This window comes from Pimephales promelas, chromosome 2, assembly GCF_988280905.1.
Source record: "Pimephales promelas chromosome 2, fPimPro1.hap1.1, whole genome shotgun sequence".
NCBI classification, from domain to species: domain Eukaryota; kingdom Metazoa; phylum Chordata; class Actinopteri; order Cypriniformes; family Leuciscidae; genus Pimephales; species Pimephales promelas.
In genome coordinates this window covers 3,976,665-4,000,120 of record NC_142770.1, presented here as the reverse complement: position 1 = coordinate 4,000,120, position 23,456 = coordinate 3,976,665, and the positions used below count along the sequence as shown (strand labels likewise).

The following is a 23,456-nucleotide window of genomic DNA, read 5'->3' as shown; positions in this document are numbered from 1 at the left end:
TTTAACAGTTCGGACCAGCAACATCTGATTCTGTGCAGCGTGAGCCGATCTCCATCAAGCGACACTGTTACTACTCAGTGTTAAGAGATCCGGTAAAGAAAACATTAGGATTCGCGACTGAATTAATAACATCGCCGCGAGATCTAGTGAGAAGCATTCACATTTCTCCGTTATTAACCGTAGATCTCTATTAGATCAGACAGCGCTGACGGGGAAACCAGGAGAAATGGTCAGGGGATCTCTGAATAATCCGTAATTCGTTTGTAATTATAAAACGAAAATACCGTTTTTCTGTTGTTTTTTTTCAAATAGAAAAACCAAATAACCGTTTTTGGTGTCAGAATCAAAAAAAACAAAACGAAAAACCAATTAAAAACTGGCCGTTTTTCGTTTTTTGGGGATCATTTTATCGTTATTCCTTTTTGAACAAAGAATGAAGTGAGTCTTTGAACTTCTGTCAATTCGTTTTTCGTTTATAAATCAAAAACGGAAGTCACGTGGTCTATTCCTTTTTTGGAAGCGAATGTAACCGGAAACACTTAAAAAATAAAAGTAACTATATTTAGTGAGATGATTGTAGACTAAAACTGAACTAATATAACTTTTTTTAGTACAACTAAAGAAGCACTGGGTGTGAATAACACTTTAGTTAACTGAAATAAAAATTAAAACTAATAAAATAATAGCTCTGGCTGTTAGGGAGAATTAAACATTTGTAAAAAACATTGGTGAATAGGGCCTACAGCTATGTATGCTATGCTATGAGCAGGGCTCTGGATTGCACTAGCATATATGGCCTAACATGTTTTACAAGCATAGTGGGTGAGTGAAGACTGAAACCTGCTGTAAATGTTAAAAGGTTATATTATACCTTTATACATTTATAGATCCTCCTCCAGGTTGTGGTTATTAGCCTCTGCAGTGGACTGATATAGATTTAGGCAGAGCCAGGATGTCACTGTGCATAATTTATAAAATATATATATTTCATAAATCATATTTTTTTAAATAAAAAACTGAACTTCACCTGCCTTCCAGCTCCCTTTTCTATAGCTATACTATAGCTGCTAAAAACTCTCAGCTTCCACCATCTACTGTTACCCAAAACAAAAATTTCTTCCAAAAGAAATCTAGAAAGTTTTAAATTTTTATTTTTTATTTACTTTTTATTTTTCCTTTGCAGTTTTCTCCAGTGTAATATTATTATGTTAGTTAAGTAGATTAAATATTTTTAACCCTTGTGCATCAATTATATTGAGTTCTGTATAATTGATTGACAAATGTCCTTGTCAAAAAACTGTCATAAAAATGTGAAGCTTGGAGCACAGACTTAAGTTGGTTTCATTTTAAAGAAGACCCATGGCAGATTATTGCTGAAGTAAAGTAAAGCTTAATTAAAATAATAAGTAAATCAAAAAAAAAGTTATATAGGTATAAGTTTGTGAAAATTATTTATTAAAAAAATATGATTTATAAAATATATATTTTTTAGATCGCCTCGTTCAGATAATGTTGCACAGTTAAGAAGAAAAATGACATGCATAGTATCATGTTAAATTTTGTGTCTAAACTACGTCCGTTAGCCTATTTCTGACAGCCCCTCGGGGAGACTGGGCAGGGATTTATGACGTCCAGCTGTGAATACAGACACGATGGCTGGATTGCGTTTACATTAGAGATCCGATCTCAATGTGTCCTCGACTGTATCCGAATCTGGACATGCTGATCGGATAACGTTCCCATCAAAAGTGCGTTTACACGTGTTTTTTCAATGTGTTTGTGGATCATCCGGACAGGTCGCATGTTAATGCCAAGTGTAAACGCTGCCCACACATAAACTGTAGAATGACTGATATTGGCATCTTGGCAACACTATCCCAGCTAAGAGGGAACATAAGGTTCTGACAGTAGAGTTAATAGAATATTAGTTCAAAGTTATTTGGTGTTAAATAATATTCTCAAAATGTTATCACAAAAACGTTATTTATACATCATTCACTGAGTATTTGTTTCCTGGAATGCTTGATAAGTGTTTTTTTTTTTTTTGTTACTTGTTTCAGAATGTTCAAAGAATGTTTATTAGATATAAAATGTAATTTTTATGTTCAAAGAGTTCAGACATTTAAAAAATGGACATTTTTAACATTCAGAAATAACATTTAGATAACAGTGAGAAAGTTAAGAAAACGCTCCCAGAACATTGTTGTTGTCAGTGGTGAAAGAGAGGAACGTTCATGTTGAGTTTTGCCAATGTTTTACACCTCTAATAACCAGCTAACCTCTTGATCAAATCATATGTGTTAACTCTAAACTGACAGTTTTACTCAGAGATACACTTGTACTCTACACTAGTGTTTGGTGAACAATATTTGTGGTTAAAGATTGAATGTTTAAATCCTACAAGAGTTGATCCATGTAATATCACCACTGTGTCCTTGACAAACTCTCAATCTCAGAAACTAAATCTGTTAAATCTGCACTGAAAGAAACTGGATTGAAGCAGCTTCAAAATGCTGTTTATGTAAATATGTTTATGTAATATATATTTCAGAACTGTTTTCATAACTGGCTGCTGCACAAGCCTTTTGTGAAGCATCTGAATGATGGTTTAAGTTCATTGCACAAATGAGTTTTTACATTCACATTTATTAATTTAGCTGACTCTTTTATCCAAGGCGACTTACAATTGCTATATATGTCAGAGGTCGCACGCCTCTGGAGCAACTAGCGGTTAAGTGTCTAGCTCAGGGACACATTGGTGACTCACAGTGGATTCGAACCCAGGTCTCTCACACTTAAAGCATGTATCTTATCACCTGCACCATCATCACCCCTTTTAACAGCTTTTACTGTTAAACAATAGTATTTGTGTTTTATTATGTTACATATTTTTAGATGAATATCTTCATTGAAATGTGTAAAAGTGATTTTTTTTTTATTCTTATTTTTAAGAAGTAAAGTGTAACATTCTACCTTTTGTAAAGGATTTGAGATGTTTAGGTTTTTACTGCCAAGTTTGAGCTGGAGTGATGGAGACCTGTGAGTCTTTCGAGGTAAAAATACACTCTTTCATCATCTTCCTTTTCTGTTTTTGTTTTTAAAGCATGTTATGATGTGCTGTATTTAACTTCATATTGTTATTGTGTTTTCCTGTTTGTATTGTAGAATATCACTGTGTGCTGGAAATGATCTCTTGCACTTGAACAGGTAAAGTATGTTTGACTCCAGTTTAAATCTGTTTGTCTGAACATTGGAAAAGATTTCTAATGGTGCAAATCTCTCTTTCTCAGGGCCGTTTCCAGAGTCAGCTGATCAAAGTGTCCACCAACTGCCTTATAATAGAGCCATCCAAAGCATTTCACTACAGGTTGTACTGTGTATGTGACCAGAATAAACTTGAAAACTGAACAGTTCCTGCTTTGGTAGAATAATAGGATTTATTAATGTCATCATGGTGCCTATTTTTTTAAATGAATAATTTCCATACTGTAACACAACCACAGTAAGAGAGATATTGTGTGCCTTGGGCTCTGAGCCAAAGATCTTTAAGCTTCTTAAAATTAAAGAAACAATCTAAAGTACTGGACAAAAAGGCCAAACTGTTCCAGCACTGTAACATTCTTAATACATGGGACAACATTTTAAAACATAGTGATGCATGCCTAATCTTTAAGATTATCAATGAGAAGGCCACCACTTTGTACTTTTATACAGCAGAAGTCATCTAGCCGCAGAAACACAAGGTCTGTCTTAAGAGTGTGGGACTGTTTAGTCCTGTTTTTTTGGCCAATTATGCTTTTCTGTGAGAGCCTCTAAACTATGGACTCAGTTGCCAGTGGACATTCGAATTTCCACCTCATACCATATATTTTCACAACGTCTTAAGGGCTGGCTTTAGAGCAAACAAAAATGTGAACTTCCTTGATAATGTTTAATGTATGGTATGTCTTCCTCTATATTTTAGCTGTCCTGTAAATTATGGTATATGTATGCTAGATAAATGGATAGATGGTTACTTTATATACAGATGTATAGTTATATAAAGGTTTTATGATATGTTTTAATGGAGACAGTGTTATGGCATTATGTTTTATTGTCGTTTATTAATTGCTGTGTGATTTAATGTGCCTAATAACATCTTGCCAATGAACCACGGTTGAAAATTAACCTGCTGGCTAACACTGGCACATATGCAGAAATGTTCATTAATGTGCACTGTCTTAAAATAAAGAAATGAAAATGAAATGAAATTTTGCATTATCAAAGGAAAATGTTTATTGTATATGCATTATGGTTTTAGTTTTAGTTAGTTAGTTAGAGTCAAGTATTTTACTGAACGTCCAACTGGTGCAACGGCCCCTGATGTTTGATATGTTAAGTGCTTTTTGACTCATTTATTCATTTTAAAAAGAGTTTTGAAAAGGTTTTTCTGAGCCCTACTGAGTCTATTCAGTAAAGAAGTTTCCATTATTTTCCCTGACATTTATCAGTTTAATTCGTTGACCTGTAAATTACCATTTTAAAATGATGGCAATACGAGACAAATGCTTTAATAACTCACCTGTCAGACGGCAGCAGCTCAAACAGATCAAACCAAACGTGAGATATTTTCTTCACCCGTTCAGTGTCTGATTTAATTAAACTTGAAAACGCTTATTTTGTGTAAATCGTCCCACAACGAGTTTGACCGTCCTAGTTCAAACAAAACCTGAACACATGTTATACAGCCTCTAGTTAAATTAACATTAAGTTTATTTCTAGCTCTTTTTTACAACTTTAATCCCCAGTTTCACAGTCGATGCTTAAGTGTTGCCCCAGACTAAAATGCATGTTTGAGCTGTTTTAACTGAAAGTGCCATTGTTTTGTCTCAAGATGCACACCAGTAATGTTTCTCATGTTTTTAAAAGCTATTTAAATGTCCTAATTGCACTCACAACACAACTCAACACAACTCATGTTTTGGGATATTAATGATACAGGGAGACATTTGTATAAGATTCAAAGCTCTGTTGGCATGAAAAGGGAGATGAGTATCAAAGTGAAGAAAGGATTATCAATCGTCTCAGAATATGACATTCAGGACTCAACTAGACACTTTATCTGTTAGGTACACATATACATGGAATGTGTTTACATTGCAATCAATAAGAATCTGTCCAACATGTGATGATGGATTGTTATGTGAAAAGGAAAGGAAGGAATTAAAAGGAGTAGGCCTACTTAAAAAAAATAAAAAATACAACTAATCACTTTAAAAACATCATTGGAACAGTATTGAGGAAATACATATACAGTTAATTATATTTTTGAAAGAAACATGTCTAATGGAGCGAGTATAAAGGTTATTGTTATAGTATTTTTTTCCCATAAATCTTCTGATCCACAAGATGGCAGTAGTGCTCCACTTACAGGTTGAAATGGGAGAAAAGCCATTAGGAATCAGGCGAGTAAAATTAATGCTGGCATATTGGGTTAACCTCCAGGGACAATGTGAGTCTCATCTGGCCAAGAGTCTTTTAATAGGCTGCTGGGAACATAATAAGACAAATTTTTACAAATTTTGGGTGGATTAGTGATGCAAAGGCATAAATCATGATTAAAACAGTTAGATTACAGCTCTATAGTGTCACAGTCTTCAATTCCTCCTGGTTATTCCCAACACCAAGTGTCAAAGGAATTGAAGGATATGTCACAGAAACTTCCTGAAAGTATAGTACAAAAGTATTTTGATTCACATTTTTCAGACTCTGTGTTTATTCACAGATGGCTCTAAAGGTCCGGATACAGGGCATGCAGGTGCAGCAGTTTATATCCCAGTAAGTGAGTCATATATTAAGAGAAGACTATCAGATCATGTGTCAGTAAGTACCACAGAATTGACTGCAATATTAATGGCTCTGCAGTGGATAGAGGAGAGAGAAACAAAGAATACTGTTATTGCATCTGATAGCCTGTCTGCACTTTTGGGTATTATATCTGGGAAATCATCATTTAGATCCAATATCATTAATGAAATATTCCTTATTTTATATAGGATGGAGCTAAAGGGTTTATCCACATGTTTCCTATGGGTTCCTGCTCATGTCGGTGTGGAGGGGAACGAGCAGGTGGATAAGCTGGCCAAAGAAACACTCATATTCAAACATATGGACCTTAAAACCCCATTGACAAAAAATAAAGCTAAGATGTTTATCAGGAAGTATGCAGAGTCCATTTGGCTGGAGTATTGGGACAACAGTGAAACTGGAAGGCATCTGTATAGAGTACAGAGACAGGTTGGTGATGGGAAGATGGTGGGTTGAAAACGTAAGGAAGAAAATGTAATCACTCGTCTGAGAATAGGACATACAGGTCTCAACATTTCACTATATAAAATAGGCAAGCACCCAACTGGGAAATGTAAATATTGTAATCAACTAGAAACAGTAGAACATGTTCTCCTTCAGTGTTAGAAAGACACTATAAAGAGAGAGTGCCCATTTTAATTACTAAGGAAGGAAAAACATTATGATGTTTCATTGGCAGGTCTCTTGGGGAAAACAGCAGGTCACATATACTGTCATATAATTAAGTTTCTAAGTTTAGATGAAAGAATTAGATTTTTTTTTCTTCCTCTCTGACTAATCTCTCGTTGCACACTGTAGTCCAGTTGGTGGCGGTAATGCACCGTTAATAGGTTTGCCAACCGCCATTAAACTTCATAGAAGAAGAAGCAGATGAAGTGCGTCCCTTCAAGATGCTAGCGGAACTAGTATAGCTAAAGAAGAAGTTACCTTTTCCTTCGTCGACGGGCAAGAGAAATGCCCGATCTTTGTTTTTATTACTATTATCCCCGATCTCCGTTGTGTATCAAAATCTGAAATGTTTTTTTTTCTTCCGGGAAAATGGTGCAGATGAAGCTTCTGGTTTGGTTGTCGGTATTCCTCTGGTGTTTACTCGATCATGGTAAGACTTTTAGGCCTAGTTTCTCTTCCTGCCGACGTTGTTTTGTGAACTCTAATCGCTAAAGGCAGTTTGACAGAAATGCATTGACGTTTGTGGTTTGCAGTGTGTTTTTATTTGACCATTGACATTGTTAGACAGGCTTGTAGGTTACATCTCTCCTTCAGTCGACGATAAAGGCGAAATTATTGGCTTGTTTTGTAGTGCACTACATTTATCCTCGACAGAAATGTATGTATCTTTTGTATTTTGCTGTGCCTGTGTTTTCCTGACCGTTATAACATTATTATTTTATAACATTAGGCCTATAAGATTTGTTTATTACACAGTCTTGGTTCTTGACGAAGCTTAACTAACTTACGCTAGTGTATATAGGCCTAACTGTTACGCCCAGCCGACGCTGAAACCGAAAGTAACTTTTGTATTGCTTTATTTTTACAGGAATGACATTTTTTATGCGTGTTTAGCTTTTTTGTTTGTTTTACTTGACCATTGTCTTATATTCGACTGAGGTTACAAAAGGCGACAGTGACGCATTTATATTTTATTTTAGCTCTCTTCTTATTAATGCATTTGTTTCGAATATAAGATTAGAGCTAATACAAAATATAAATGCGTCTCTGTCGCCTTTTGTAACCTCAGTCATTTGCAACAATTAAATGCAAGAAAATACAACTAATAAATTTGTTATTATTTATTATTATTATTTACGGAAAATAAAGAAAATCTGGCTTAATAGGCCTATCATCCTGTTTTCTTAAATCCTCTTACACGTTTGCTCAAACAAAATCCATCCACAGACATATCCAACCTCTTGGACTATGGATCTCAAAGTGTGATAAGCTTCCGTAAAATTCCCCCTTGGAGATTCGAAAACCCCAAAATAATTTTAGATTTAACAAGAAACTAAAAATCTGAAACGCACCCAAATGACTTTCAACAAGAACTTCACTGCATTAGAGAAATGTTTCCATCACTGTATCCCTATAGACCATTTCACAAGATGTAAACAACACTGGTCCAGAAGCACTTCCTGTTTCAGTTTGTTACTGTTTTCTTTATTTCACATGTAAAGAAAACATCAGTTTTAAATGTTCTGTTGGTTGTATTTTATCCCAGCTTTTAATGTAGTGTTAAAAAACTGAAACAGGAAGTGCTTCTGGACCAGTGTTGTTTACATCTTGTGAAATGGTCTATATTGATGGATCAAATGATAGATCTGTGTATCATCTGCATTCATAATCAACCATCAAAAAGAGGAGCATCCATCCGTAAACAGCTCAGTTTGTAAAGCAGAATCATAAGTTTTATAATTCTGCCATTCGATTATTTAAAGATGCAACAGAGGATCGTTCTTATAATTACAGATTTGAAGGCATGTCTCCAAGCAATGCCATCCCTTTATTTCTTTATAAACTGCTTGAACTAGAGACTCATCAGTTTAATATCTGGTTTTGTTTCGGACACTGAAATCAGAGGAAATGAGGAAATCGACTCTGCCGTAAGAGACATTATCAGTAGATGTCAGAATTCACACAGCAACTCTTATGGGGTATTAAACCAATAATTCATTTCTATATTAATAACTATTGACATACAGAATGGGATTTATATGCAATGAACAAACTTCAAAATCAGCACCAATGTTGGAAGAATGATTGCTATCAAATCTCAAACCAATGGGATCAGATTGTTTAAACCCGGCAAAGTGTTCTTTGTCAAAACTATCACTGAATTACCCTGAATATCACTGAAGCCATCACTGAACTTTTTTTTACTCTATTGAAGATTTTAAAAAGTTAAACCAAATGTAGTGTAAGGCGTGGGGTTTAGCTGCCCGTGGATTGGTTTCAATAAAGACGATGGACTTGAAATATTGACGGCTAATAAGTTTTTATTGAGCAGTCTTATGAGAGCAGAGCAACACAATACTCCTCTCACACACTCTCTACTCCCCATGTAGGCCTATCTCATTACATCATCCTCTCTCTGAGGATTCAACACCAAAATAAAAGTCCTTAACAAAAGTATGTAAAATTTAAATGCCATGAATATTTAACAAAAGAAACTTCACAATAGTTTGAGTTTTTAGCAAAAATAAATTGTGTATGCCTGATATAGTTTTACCCTAACGTTTTCTTGCCATGCCAATAGTCACAGAATCTGGCATGGTGTTAAAGACAAACAAACAAGAAAAACACAATGCATATATAAATGCTACATTATATATTTACACGTTTACTACAAGACAAAATAAGATGATTTACCTTGATCATCCAATACAAAATCACACTTCTCTCTTGAGCATCCACAAATGTTTTCACCTTTTTAAAATATTTGCCTATGAGTCCTTCATACCTCAGTGTGGAAATATGAATATTAATATCATACAGTCACTGCTGAAATACATGGGTTCACATATGTAATGTTGTGTGAAATAGTGTATTCAGGGCCAGATAAAAAACATGACATTTTAATGATTCCTTCTTGTTAAAATGAACACAGCACGTGTTTTGCAAACTTATGAGCAGAATTATGAATCAGGATGTTGTTTGTATGATGATCATCAAGTGGCATAAGATCCTTCATGAGACTCATGTATGATTGTCTGATGAGTGAATGTGTGAATCAATGATGATCTTCTGATGTTTGATTACATGTTACATTATAAATCAAGACTCATTTCTCTATTCACAATCTTTATGAACACTGTCACAGCACTTTCCTGTTATATAACGTTGTTCAGCTCATAATGAACTCTTCATTTCTTCTTCAGGTTCGTCTGGTGTTGATACAGACGGAGTGTCAGTGAAGGAGGGAGATTCAGTCACTCTAAACACTGGTGTTCAAACAAACCAACAAGACAGAATTAGATGGTATCATAATGGCATCCGCATCGCTCAAATCAATAGAGACCAGAGTAAGATCTGTACAGATGTTCAGTGTAATGAAGATACTGAGCGATTCAGAGACAGACTGAAGCTGGATCATCAGACTGGATCTCTGACCATCATGAACATCACAAACACACACTCTGGAGATTATCAACTGCAGATCAGCAGCGGAAGCAGCGACAGTAAAAAGATCTTCAGTGTTTTAGTCACTGGTGAGTCATTGTTTAAAAGCAAGTCTTGTACATTTAAATCACATCATTAAAGGGGTTGTATATGAATTAGGGCTGGGCAAAAATTAATTGCCATTAATCGCATCCAAAATAAAAGTCTGTGTTTACATAATATATTTGTGTGTGCTGTATATAATTATTTTGTATATATAAATACACACACATGCATGCATATATTTAAGAAAATGTGTTATTCATATATCAAATATTTATATTTATATAATATAGATTATGTATTTATAAATATATACAGAATTTCAGCGCAAATAATTCTTAAATATATACATGCATGCATAGGTATTTATATATACAAATTAATTATATACAGCACACACAAATATATTATGTAAACACAGACTTTTATTTTGGATGCGATTAATCGCAATTAACTTTTGCACAGCCCTAATATGAATATGATGCTTTTTCATATTTTCCTTTTCCTTGAGAGTCTAATCTAGGGCTAGAGCGATGGGGTGAGCCCTGAATATTTTTGGTTTCTTCTTAATAATGTTGTCGAAAATATACATTTTTAGATACAAATCACCTGAAATATTTGAAATGTTTCCAATATCACTTTTACCACATTATATCAATACAGCGATACCAGCTCTCTCTTCTCTCTGACAGCGGGTTCACGCACACACCAGTCCTGCTTAGCCACGTCTCCTGTCACTCATTCAGCTCCGGTTGAAGCATTTTTGTTTTATTCCACTGTAGGACATTTGTCATCTAAACATTAATTCAGTGTTTTCCATTAATTATCTACTCTTTAGTCGCCTGTCATAGTCTTTTCTGTGCTGCCACAGTTTCAAAATAAACATAAATATATATATTTAAAAAAAACATTCAATTACATGTGATAGATTTTGTATTTTCAGTGATCAGATTCATTTACATTGTGACGTGTGTCATAATCAATCCACTCTGTCGGTGTCTGCAAAGGTGTGTGTCAAACGGCCCATACAGATGAATGGCCCATTCAGATGTATGGCCCACAGAAACTGATTGGTGTGAATGACAAAGACTCAGCATTGCTCAGAGTGGATTAGCATCTCCTGTGGGAGGTCCTAACAGGTTTCTATTGTTTGTAGCCCATAATCTTCTTTATAAAGTTCTGTCTCACAGACAGAACATTGGGTTAAGATTGTTGAAGGGTGACATGATAACATCGCTGCTGAAGGACTGCTACACTACAAACCTTCAATAAATTCTTCTCCCCACAAGAACTGGTCAAGCTTACTTATTTTATGTATTGGAGAAATCCAATACATTGGCGAGCCACTGAAACCACTGCTCGGCATCACCAAAATCTAACACATGAAATATCTCTAATGTTGTTCCTTTTTCTGTCGGTCACTTCTACGTTCGTCGGAGGGATCTGACTGATATGGGACCTTCGCAGAGAGACTAATCTGCTTTAAGGAGCCAATGCACATTGGCATGAAAATTGCGCCAGCTACTTATATAAAGAGCAGCAGGTGTAACGCAAATTTTGCATTTCACTTTGGAGCAGGGCTGATTCATGGACTTCTCCGGCAATCTTACTTCTAAAGAAGAGACAACTTTACAAGTGTTTTTTTTTTTTTGGAAGAAGCCCTCTCCTCCGTGAACGAGCTCGAACTTGCTAAAATTGAAAGTGCTGTACATCCTTATCAAATCACATAACATGTCACGCTGGAACAAAAAACACAAATTGTGGCACTGATCATTTTAGGTGTTGTTTATTTGCTTTATTTAATGTTAAAAGCGTGTAATGTGACTTTAAATCTCATTTAGTACTCCCAGCTTTGCTGTAAAAGCAACAATGGATAATTCACCTCAGATCTTGGAATTAAATAAATGGAAACAGGAACGTTCAAACTGTGAAAAAAAAAAAGTTTATTACAACAAATTGGAAAAAAAAATCCAAGCTTTTATTATTTAGTCGAGGGCTAAACCATTAAAACATCAACGATGCGTATCGGCCCACTGGCCTTCATCGGGGTGTTTCAAGAGCACCAGAGGATACAAGGGACACCAGCAGTGCTCCCGCTTCCTTTTGTTTAGTTAAACAAGTGTTTTATTTAACAAAGATTTTTTTAGTTACTCAGTAGCCTATGAATTTGAATAAGGTTTAAATGGTGTAATTTGTATTATGTAGGCCTACTTATTTTGACAGCGATTGTGGGTTTTGATGGATTTTTACACATGTTGCAGTCACGTCTACAGTGGACAGACAAATTATTTGTCGCTGGAATATGATTACACTCTGGTTAGGAGTGGACACTGTGTAAGACTGCAAAAATATATGGTCTGTTTACACTGCGTGTTTCCCTCAATTTTGAAACGCAAACTCACTCAAGTTTAGTCAAAGCCCAAGACAATTAAACTTCTATTCTTTTCCGTGAGACCTTTCAATTGATGCACGACTATCTGAGCTGTATGATGTTTTTAACATTAACAGTACATAGAACAAAGTATTTCATAAATTAAGAAGAAAAAAATATATATTTGTCACCAAATAACTACTTAGGCACTACTTAATAAATCAAATTTGCAACATTCATTGCAAAGTTTAGAAGCTTTCATATTTTTTTTTAACATCAGAGACAAAGGAACCTGGGTCTTTGAATACTAGTGCATTAAACATACAGTATCTGCATGACTCCAACAGCATCTTTGTGCTCAGACTGTCATTTCCGTAATGTACAGCACAATTTTAATTGCCAAGCAATCCTCGTTTCCTTTAAAACATTCAAATTGGAGCTTGTCATTGGACAAATATTCCAAAAACAGTGCATCCATTATATTTATAGCTTAAAGTTGCAATGAAACGGAAGTTGATAAGGGTAAATATCAAATATCAGAGTGAAACGACTTCTGGAACAAGAACAAATGTAGTGCGGGGCTTGATTTGATTCATACAGCAGGAGTATAAATAATATTTTGTAGTTCAAACTTGACATTGTATATTAATGTGGTGAAAATTAAAATAAATTTAATAAAAAAGTAAAAATATGAGCAGTATTCATTATTTAATATTAATAATTTTGAGTATGAAAATACTTGGTTTGTGAATGCACAGATATGGAGGGGGGATATCAGATGTGGGCTGCATGTACAGTTTGTTTGTCTGAGTTCAATTTCTTTCTCCTGCTGTTTGTTTACATGAGTTACATTATGAATTCAGACTCGCAATGTTATAAAAATTGTAAACACAATTTCCTGTTGTATAATGTTGTTTGGCTCCTAATGAACTGTCCATTTCTTTTTCAGGTTCGTCAGGTGTTGATACAAATGAAGTATCGGTGACGGAGGGAGATTCAGTCACTCTATACACTGGTGTTCAAACAAACCAACAAGACAGTATTAAATGGTATCATAATGACACTCGCATCGCTCAAATCAATGGAGATCTCAGTAAGTCCTGTACAGATGATCAGTGTAATGAAGGCACTGAGAGATTCAGAGACAGACTGAAACTGGATCATCAGACTGGATCTCTGACCATCATGAACATCACAGACACACACTCTGGAGATTATAAACTGAAGATCGGCCGTGGCAGCAGCGACAGTGAAAAGATCTTCAGTGTTTCAGTCACTGGTGAGTCATTATGTTAAAAGCAAGTCTTATACATTTAAAGGGATACTCCACCGTTTTTTCATATTAAACTGGTATTCCTTTAACAAAGAAGAGTTGATGCGAACCTCACTCGTCTCAGTGCGTGCACTCAGTGCATGTGAGACACTTTGATCGCACTTATCTAGCCCAGTTCATTCAATATGGGCAGAGCAGAGAATCGACCAAACACCTCCACGTTTTCCCTATTTAAATACAGTTACACGAGTAGTGTAACATGCTTTGACATTCAAATGTGTTTTTCTCTTTACCTGTAAAAACTCATTATTGTTCATATTGGTTACACTGTTGCACAACCTGTTTTATTTTTAGTTAGGGTTAGGTTTAAACCCTTCTTCCGAAAAGCACAGTCGGCTCTTATTATTAGTCAGCCGACCCCAGTGTGTTGTAATTTGGTCTACCGCTTAGAGTGTGTGTCAGAAATGTAACCATAACCGTGCACTGTAAACACTAGTGTAGCTGCTCTGGTGTCAGTTTTGCTTATCAGTTTAAGCCTGAGTCCAATAATGACCGTTAAAGGGTTATTTCCAAAAATGAAGATTCTCATTTACTCTTCCTCATTTTGATCCAATCTTCGGAACACAAATTAAGATATATTTTATATAATTTGAGCTTTTTCTGTCTGTCCATTGACAGTCTACACAACTGATGCTTCAAAAAGTACATAAAGAGATATGAATTGAGCGGTTTAGTCCAATGATGATGATCAGATTTAACATGGGCGTTAATTCGTATAAATTAGGGATGGGCATTTTCAAAAATATTGCATTAGGATATTTGGGCTCATAAAAAATGAATATCCTTATATTTGTTTATTTGTATATATTCTTTTTTTAAATAATTTTGTCATTCAGAATCATTGTATTTCAACAAGCTTAGCAAAATACACAACATGCTTGCATTACATCTTGAGATTTTCTTTTACTTGAAATAATTAAAGAATGTGTGTAAAAATATAGAGTATAAAAGCATCAAGCTGAACTACCTTTGCAACTTTTCACAGTGATAATTTTTTACTTTGTAATGTTAAAGGGTTAGTTCACCCAAAAATGAAAATTAAGTCATTAATTCGTTCATCTTCGGAACACAAATGAAGATATTTTTGATTAAATCTGAGAGCTGGATCAGTCCTATATAGACTGCCTAAGGGACTGGCTCTTGACGGCCCATAAAGTCATTAAAGAAAAGGTTTAAATATTCCATGTGCCTACAGCGGCTCTATTATAAGTTTATCAAGCGACAAGAATACTTTTTGTGTGGAAAAAAAAACACATAAAAAACTACTTTATTCCATTACTTCCTTATGGGCGCATGCGCAAGAACTGAGACGAGGACGTTCTCATTCGTCTACTTCTTGTTACCGGCTGCTCACCGCTTAGGAGTTTTACCGCCCCCTACCGTATAAAATGATGATCCATATATAAGGCGCTCCGGATTATAAGGAACACTGTCGTTTTTTGAGAAGATTAAAGGCTTTTAAGTGCACCTTATAGTGCGGAAAATACGCAAATTGAAAAGCGTATGTACAGCGCGCATCTTCCTCTGCTTGTAAACAGAAAGTTTTGCGCTTCCAGCTATATCAGCACATCATCTTATACGGTAGGTGGCGGTAATACTCCTAAGCGGTGAGCAGCCGGTAACAAGAAGTAGACGAATGAGAACGTCCTCGTCTCAGTTCTCGCGCATGCGCCCATAAGGAAGTAATGGAATAGTGGAATAAAGTCGTTATTTATGTTTTTTTCGCACAAAAAGTAGTCTCGTCGCTTGATAAACTTATAATTGAGCCGCTGTAGGCACATGGAATATTTAAACCTTTTCTTTAATGACTTTATGGGCCGTCAAGAGCCAGTCCCTTAGGCAGCCTATCTAGGACTGATCCAGCTCTCAGATTCAATCAAAAATATCTTTATTTGTGTTCTGAAGATGAACGAAGGTCTTACGGGGTTGGAACAGCATAAGGGTGAGTAATTAATGACTTAATTTTCATTTTTGGGTGAACTAATCCTTTAAAATTAATTTTTAGCGTGCACTGTTTCCTAAGTTCATTGGCCTTCGAAAGTAGAGCAAGTTGCGGTTGAAAACTCAGTTTCTCTTGAACATGGCTAAACAATACAACTAACTCAACCGCATCCCTTAATGTAGTGTATTCCTTGAAAGGGAATTATTTCAAAAAGGACTATTGTGATGTGTTTGTTCCTGGACAAAAACACGCAAGACTACAATTTAAATGAGTTCAGACACTGATATAGAGAGTAACTCCTTCCGGAGGGGCTTTGCAGAGTTTATTTCATGCTCAAACAGCAATATCATACACTAAAAAAGATAAACATGGGGGAAAGCATTAAAGGTGCTCTATAAACACATGCTGTTCTTACACTGGTTAGTTGTTAGTTTTATCGCTCGGTTTTGTTCTGGACAGTTTCTTATTTCTGATCACAGTCTGTTATTGTCTATTTTAATACATCAGTGTATAAAGTGCAGTGTTGATTATAATGTAAAAGTTGCTTTTCAAACTGAAAATCAAAGCATGTTTTATTGCACAGTGTAAAAAAGATCCTCCAGCATCTGTTGGTTTGTGTTTCAGGTGTTTCTGCTGCTGATCGAGATGAAGCGAAGAGAAAGACCGTGAATGAAGGAGAACTTGTCACTTTAGATACTAGTGTTGAAAGAAACCCAAATGATGTGCTGACGTGGTATTTTAATGAAACTCGCATCGCTGAAATCACTGGAGATCAGAGTCAGATCTGTACAGATGATCAGTGTAAAGAGAGATTCAGAGACAGACTGAAACTGGATCATCAGACCGGATCTCTAAACATCACACACACCACAAACACACACTCTGGAGAATATAAACTACAGATCAACAACAGCAGATTCAGCATCACTAAGATCTTCAGTGTTTCTGTCACTGGTGAGTTTCATTTCATCATTCAGTGCATTTTCACTTGATTATATTTATAATACAGCCTGAAATAGTGCAACTTAAATCCTCCCAGTAAATGTGTTCATTGTGGACAATCTCCATAATGTAATGCCGACAAAGTGATTGACAATTTTCACACTGAGTTTTGTCACATTATGAATTGTACAATTTTGAGTTGTTTTGTTAATAATAAAGAAAAATGCTCAATATTAGTCAGTTTTCATGTGAATCCGCTGATTTTGCTGCTGTTGCTCAAACACACACCGTTTATCGAATGAATCAACATCATACAACTTTACACTGAAAGGATAAAGGTGGAAAAATCAGTCAACAGTATTGATTATAGAGACTTGATTATCAGTCGATCTCTAGTGATAATGTGTGTGTGTGTGTGTGTGTGTCTTCAGCTGTTCCAGGTTCAGGATTATCTTCAGCTGATATAGGAGCAATATGTGCTGCTGCTGCTGCTGTTATTCTGCTTGCGGCTGCTGGGATTTACTGTTACTACAAATCAAAACAATCAGGCAAGTGTTACATGCAGCTGATTTTAGAAAATATAAATAAGATATTTAATGTGCAAAAGATTCTTTAAAAACATGTATAATTATGTATTTTTATTCTAATTGACCAAAGAGTGTGTTGTTGTTCAAACAGGAAACAGTACACAGCGAGATGATCATCCTCAGGTGAGATACTGTGAGCTCTGAGTCTCTGTCTGTGAAACACTGACTTTACTACAGATTGGCATTTGTTAGTAGTGTGTATCACGACCCGATTGCATGAAAACCCTTTGACAAAAATATATTTTATATATAATTTTATTTACTTTTTCACTGAGAGTTTGACAGAAATATAGAATACACACACACACACACACACACACACACACATATATATATATATATATATATATACACACACACACACACACACACATATATATATATATATATATATATATATATATATATATATATATATATATATATATAATATATTTCTGTCAAACTCTCAGTGGAAAAGATTTACTGTTTTACCGAAGAAATACTGGTTGAAGAGATCAACCTCACCACAGGTCTGAGACGAAGGACATTGCTTGCAAATTAACATTTGAACACCTCTGACACACACTTTTCTTGCAACCCATGTTTCACCAAGGCCTCCACTTAAACTTATAACTGTGTCTTCTTAACTTGAGGACTTTGTTGCATCCAGACCGTTTGAGTTTCATTTATAAATCATCACACAGAATCACTGATAATAACAGGCTTATTTAGGAGAGTGCTTCTCTTGTGTTGTTTTACTTCAGAAATAAAGAATAGGTGTCTTTACATTCACAAACATCAGAGAGAAAAACACATATCTGTGTTTAACTGAATCATCAATCCTGAACATTTGTTTGACCCTGTAAGAGAAACCGTACAGGACAGGAATGTCGTGCTCAACAGCAGAATGCTAAATTCAATGTACAGACCATTTCTCAGTTTATAATATTGAATTGGAACCAAAATTATAGATTTTATAAATGTGTATTCCTTCATTCTGTGAATCTGCTTCTTTCTTTCAGGAGAATGGTGTTCCAGAACTAGAGCACCTTAATAAGACGCCTGAGACTCTACAGATGAATGTTGATAATGGGACAATCCCATAATGAGACTGAGACTGCACTGATGGCTAATGCTAATGGAACATCTTCTAATGTGACTCAAACTAAAGGGATTTCAAAGGAAACAAAATCTAGGGGTGTAACAGTACATGTATTCGTATTGAACCATTTCGGTTCGAGTCTTCCGGTTCGGTACGCATACAAACCGAACAATAACTTGGACCATTTTTCCTGATGACAAAATTCGTGCTGGCGCGGCCACCACAAGATTGCGCAACATCAAATGGCAAGCGTAATAAAGGCGGAACGAAACTGCACTACTCGTTTGTGCTTCACGGATCATTAAACAGTTCGGACCAGCAACATCTGTGCAGTGCGAGCCAATCTCGATCAAGCGACAGTTAATACACAGCGCTAAGAGATCCAGTAAAGAAAATATTTGGATTCACCACTGAATTAATAACATCGCTGCGAGATCTAGTGATAAGCATTCACATTTCTCCGTTATTAACCGTAGATCTCTATTAGATCAAACAGCGCTGTCATGGAAACCAGGAGAAACATTGTGCCGTGAATGAGCTAGTAATACTTTACGTCCACAGACCAGCAACATTCACCAATAAATCAAAAAATCAAACTCGCCTCGGGCAACCAAAGGGATAGAACCGGCCCTGGTCCCAATTGCTTTCACTCACTCAATTTACTTTCCTATGCAATCTCCAGTAATTGGATCAAATTACGTTTTTTGAACTATACAATAAAACAAATAAAAAAATTCAACATTTAATAGATTAAACAATTCAGATTCCGATTATTCCTCTGGCAAAGCAGCGGCAGCTCTTCATTGACATCTCACGACTGATTGTACAGGCGATCGCCTCGTTCAGATAATGTTGCACAATTAAGATGATAAATGACACACATAGTATGTTAAATTTCGTGTCTAAACTGCGTCCGTTAGTTTATTTTCTGACAGCCCCTCGGGGAGACTGGACGGGGATTTATGACGTCCATCTGTGAATACAGACACGATGACTGGATTGCGTTTACATTAGAGATCAAATCACAATGCGACTATCTCCGAACCTGGACACGCTGATCGGATAATGTTCCCATCAGAAGTGCGTTTACACGTGTTTTTTCAATGTGTTTGTGGATCATCCCGATACAGGTCGCATGTTAATGCCAAGTGTAAACACAGCCCACACATAAACTGTAGAATGAATGATCTTGGCATCTTGGCAACACTATCCCAGCTAAGAGGGAACATAAGGTTCTTACTGTAATGTTAATAGAATATTAGTTCAAAGTTATTTGGTGTTAAATAATATTTTCGAAATGTTATCACAAAAACGTTATTAATATATCATTCACAGAGTATTTGTTTCCTGGAATAGGATTTTTTTGATAATTTGGTTTGATAATTTTTTTTATTTTTGTTACTTGTTTCAGAATGTTCAAAGAATATTTATTAGATATAAAATGTAATGTTTATGTTCAAAGAGTTAAGACATTTAAAAATTGGACATTTTTAACATTCAGAAATAACATTTAGAGAACAGTGAGAAAGTTAAGAAAACGCTCTCAGAACATTGTTGTTGTCAGTTGTGAAAAAGAGGAACGTTCATGTTGAGTTTTGCCAATGTTTTACACCTCTAATAACCAGCTAACCTCTCGATCAAATCATATGTGTTAACTCTAAACTGACAGTTTTACTCAGAGATACACCAGTACACTCTACACTATTGTTTGGGTTACAACATTTGTGGTTGAAGATTGAAGGTTCAATCCTACAAGAGTTGATCCATGTAATATCACCACTGTGTCCTTGATCAAACTCTCAATCTCAGAAACTGAACCAGTTAAATCTGCACTGAAAGACACTGTGGATTGAAGCAGCTACAAATGCCAAATATGATTATGTGACATATATTTCAGAACTGTTAATGGCTGCTGCACAAGCCTTTTATGAAACATGTGAATGATGGTTTAAGGTCATTTCATTCATGATTTTTTACCGTTAAACCATTGTATTTGTGTTTTATTATGTTACATATTTTTAGATGTTTGTTACTTCCACTGAATGTCTTCAATGAAATGTGCAAAAGTGAATTTTTTTTTTTTTAATTTGTATTTTCTGACAAGTAGAAGTGTAACATTCTACCTTTTGTAAAGCATTTGGGATGTTTAGGTTTTTACTGCCAAGTTTGAGCTGAAGTGTTGGACATCTGTGAGTCTTTCGAGGTAAAAATACACTCCTTCATCATCTTCCTTTTTCTGTTTTTGTTTTTAAAGCATGTTGTGATGTGCTGTATTTAACTTCATATTGTTATTGTGTTTTCCTGTTTCTATTGTAGAATATTACTATATGCTGGAAATGATCTTTTGCACATGAACAGGTAAAGTATATTTGACTCCAGTTTAAATCTGTTTGCTGAACAATGGAAAATATTTCTAACGGTGCAAATCTCTCTTTCTCAGGGCAGTTTCCAGAGTCAGCTGATCAAAGTTCCCAGCAACTGCCTTATAATAGAGCCATCCAAAGCATTTCACTACAGGTTGTACTGTGTATGTGACCAGAATAAACTTGAAAACTGAACGGTTCCGTCTTTCGTACAATAATAGGATTTATTAATGTCATCATGGTGCCTATTTTTTTAAATGAATAATTTCCATACTGTAACACAACCACAGTAAGAGAGATTTTGTGTGCCTTGGGCTCTGAGCCAAAGATCTTTAAGCTTCTTAAAATAAAATAAACAATCTAAAGTACTGGACAAAAAAGCCAAATTGTACCAGCACTGTAACATTCTTAATACATATAACTTAGTTGGGACAACATTTTAAAACATAGTGATGCATGCCTAATATTTAAGACTATCAATGGGAAGGCCACCACTTTGTACTTTTATACAGCAGAAGTCACAAGGTCTGTCTTAAGAGTGTGGGACTGTTTACTTCCCGTTCCGTTGACCAATTATGTTTTTCTGTGAGAGCCTCTAAACTATGAACTCAATTGCCAGTGGACATTAGAAATTCCACCTCATGTCTTATATTCTCACAATGTCTTAAGGGCTGGCTTTAGAGCAAACAAAAATGTGAACTTCTCTGATAATATTTTAATGTATGGTATGTCTTCCTCTATATTTTAACTGTCCTGTAACTTATGTATGTAGATAAATGGATAGATGGTTACTTTTTTAAATAAATGTATGGATGTATGGTTATATAAATATGTTTTATGATGTTATGTTTTAATGGAGCCAGTGCTATGGCATTATGTTTCATTGTCGTTTATTAAATTGCTGTGGGATTTAATGTGCCTAATAACATCTTGCCAATGGAGATTTACAGAAATGTTCATTAACGTGCACTGTCCTAAAATAAAGAAATGCAATCAACAAGAATCTGTCCAACATGTGATGATGGATTGTTATGTGAAAAGGAAAGGAAGGAATTAAAAGAACTATAGGCCTACTAAAATATATATATATATATATGTATATATATATAAAACTAAACACTTTAAAAACATCCTTGGAACAGTATTAAGGGAAATACAAACAAGTCTTATTACAGTAGAAAATACATTAAAGTTAATGAAATATAAACCTCCTGGTGTTGATGAATTGGATGTCAAACTATTAAAGATGGTTGCTGATGTGATAACTAAGCCTATATGTTATATTATTAATTTAAGTTTAGAAAAATGTGTTTTTCCTGATAACTGGAAAAAAAGCCAAAATTGTGCCTCTTCCAAAAAATAAAAAGGAAAATTTTTCTGGGAAAAATAGCAGACCTATAAGTATTCTACCAATTTTGAGTAAGATTACAGAGAAAATAGTTTATGATCAAATTAATTTGTATTTTTCTAAAAAATAAATTGAATTCACCTTATCAACATGCTTATAAGAAAGGACACTCTACAACGATAGCCTTAGTTCAGATGACGGATGATTGGTTGCAAGAAATTGATGAAAGAAAATTAGTTGGTACTGTAATGTTAGATCTTAGTGCGGCATTTGATTTAATTGATCATGATCTATTATTAGATAAATTAAGGTGTTATGGATTTGAAAAGTGTGCAATTCAGTGGATCCATAGTTATCTCACTGATAGGAAGTTTAATGTACTGTTTAATGGTAGTTATTCTGATACAAAGGTCTTGCGTTGTGGAGTGCCTCAAGGGAGCTGGCTTGGACCACTGTTGTTTTCTATTTTTATTAATGATTTGTCTTTTATTTTGAAGCGTGCCACTATTGCGCTGTATGCAGATGACTTAACTATTTTTTTTGTCTGATTATGACTCTACCAGACTTAATACTGTATTAAATAATGAATTACAATTAATTGAAAAGTGGAATAGAGTAAATAAATTGAAGATTAATGTTGGGAAGAGTAAATGTATGATGTTGGGATCTAATCATCTTTTAAAAGATTCCCCCGTTTTGAATTTGTCAGTTGGTGGTTTGATAATTGAACAAGTGGCGGAGGCCAAATTGCTCGGTGTGATTGTGGACAGCAGGTTGACCTGGAACGCTCATATAAAATTAATATTGAATAAAATGGGCAGGAGTATGGCCACAGTTCGTCATTGTAGAAAATGTATACCGTTTCGTATACGGAAAACTTTAGTGGAATCAATAGTTTTGTGTCATCTAGACTATTGTTCCGTTATTTGGGCTTCAACTTGTACAGCTTTGATGTTAAGTTTTTGTTAAAATGTTGTTACCCCAGGAAGAATAGCTGCTGCTTAATGTAGCAGCTAATGGGGATCAAAACAATAAACAAAACAATAATAAACAAAACATATAGAGTTAATTACATTTTTGAAAGAAACATGTCTAATGGAGCGAGTATAAAGGTTATTGTTATAGTATTTTTTTTCCAATAAATCTTCTGATCCACAAGATGGCAGTAGTGCTCCACTTACAGGTTGAAATGGGAGAAATGCCATTAGGAATCAGGCAAGTATGGGCTATATGCACGCATAAATTCCGCATTTGACGTAAGGATGCTCGTCCATTTCCGGTTGTGTAGATTAAAGCGGAGGAAAACCGGAGAAAACGGGATTATGGCAGAGTCTTCAATATTTGCTGTCCTCCCGTCTTTGAAACGAAACGTACATACGTTTAGATGTAATTTTATATATAGTTATGTTTATTTAATATAATTTTAAAAAGAAGCATAAACACAACGAGGGGTGTCTGTTTTATCTGTTTTTGTGACTAACGTT

At 35.1% G+C, this 23,456-nt stretch overlaps 1 protein-coding gene across 1 annotated transcript in view; it reads left to right on the top strand.

Moving 5' to 3' along the window:
- The window catches only part of LOC148995729 (uncharacterized), a 64,224-nt gene that overhangs the window by 11,699 nt on the left and 29,069 nt on the right, over positions 1–23,456 (top strand). The window contains exons 5-12 of the mRNA XM_089119030.1: positions 5,765–5,817; positions 6,097–6,294; positions 6,865–6,946; positions 9,720–10,049; positions 13,323–13,652; positions 16,273–16,602; positions 17,022–17,300; positions 18,182–20,464. Coding sequence (XP_088975156.1) covers positions 5,765–5,817; positions 6,097–6,294; positions 6,865–6,946; positions 9,720–10,049; positions 13,323–13,652; positions 16,273–16,602; positions 17,022–17,206 — 1,508 coding nt within the window. The 3' untranslated portion in view covers positions 17,207–17,300; positions 18,182–20,464. The remainder of the gene's footprint in view (positions 1–5,764; positions 5,818–6,096; positions 6,295–6,864; positions 6,947–9,719; positions 10,050–13,322; positions 13,653–16,272; positions 16,603–17,021; positions 17,301–18,181; positions 20,465–23,456) is intronic.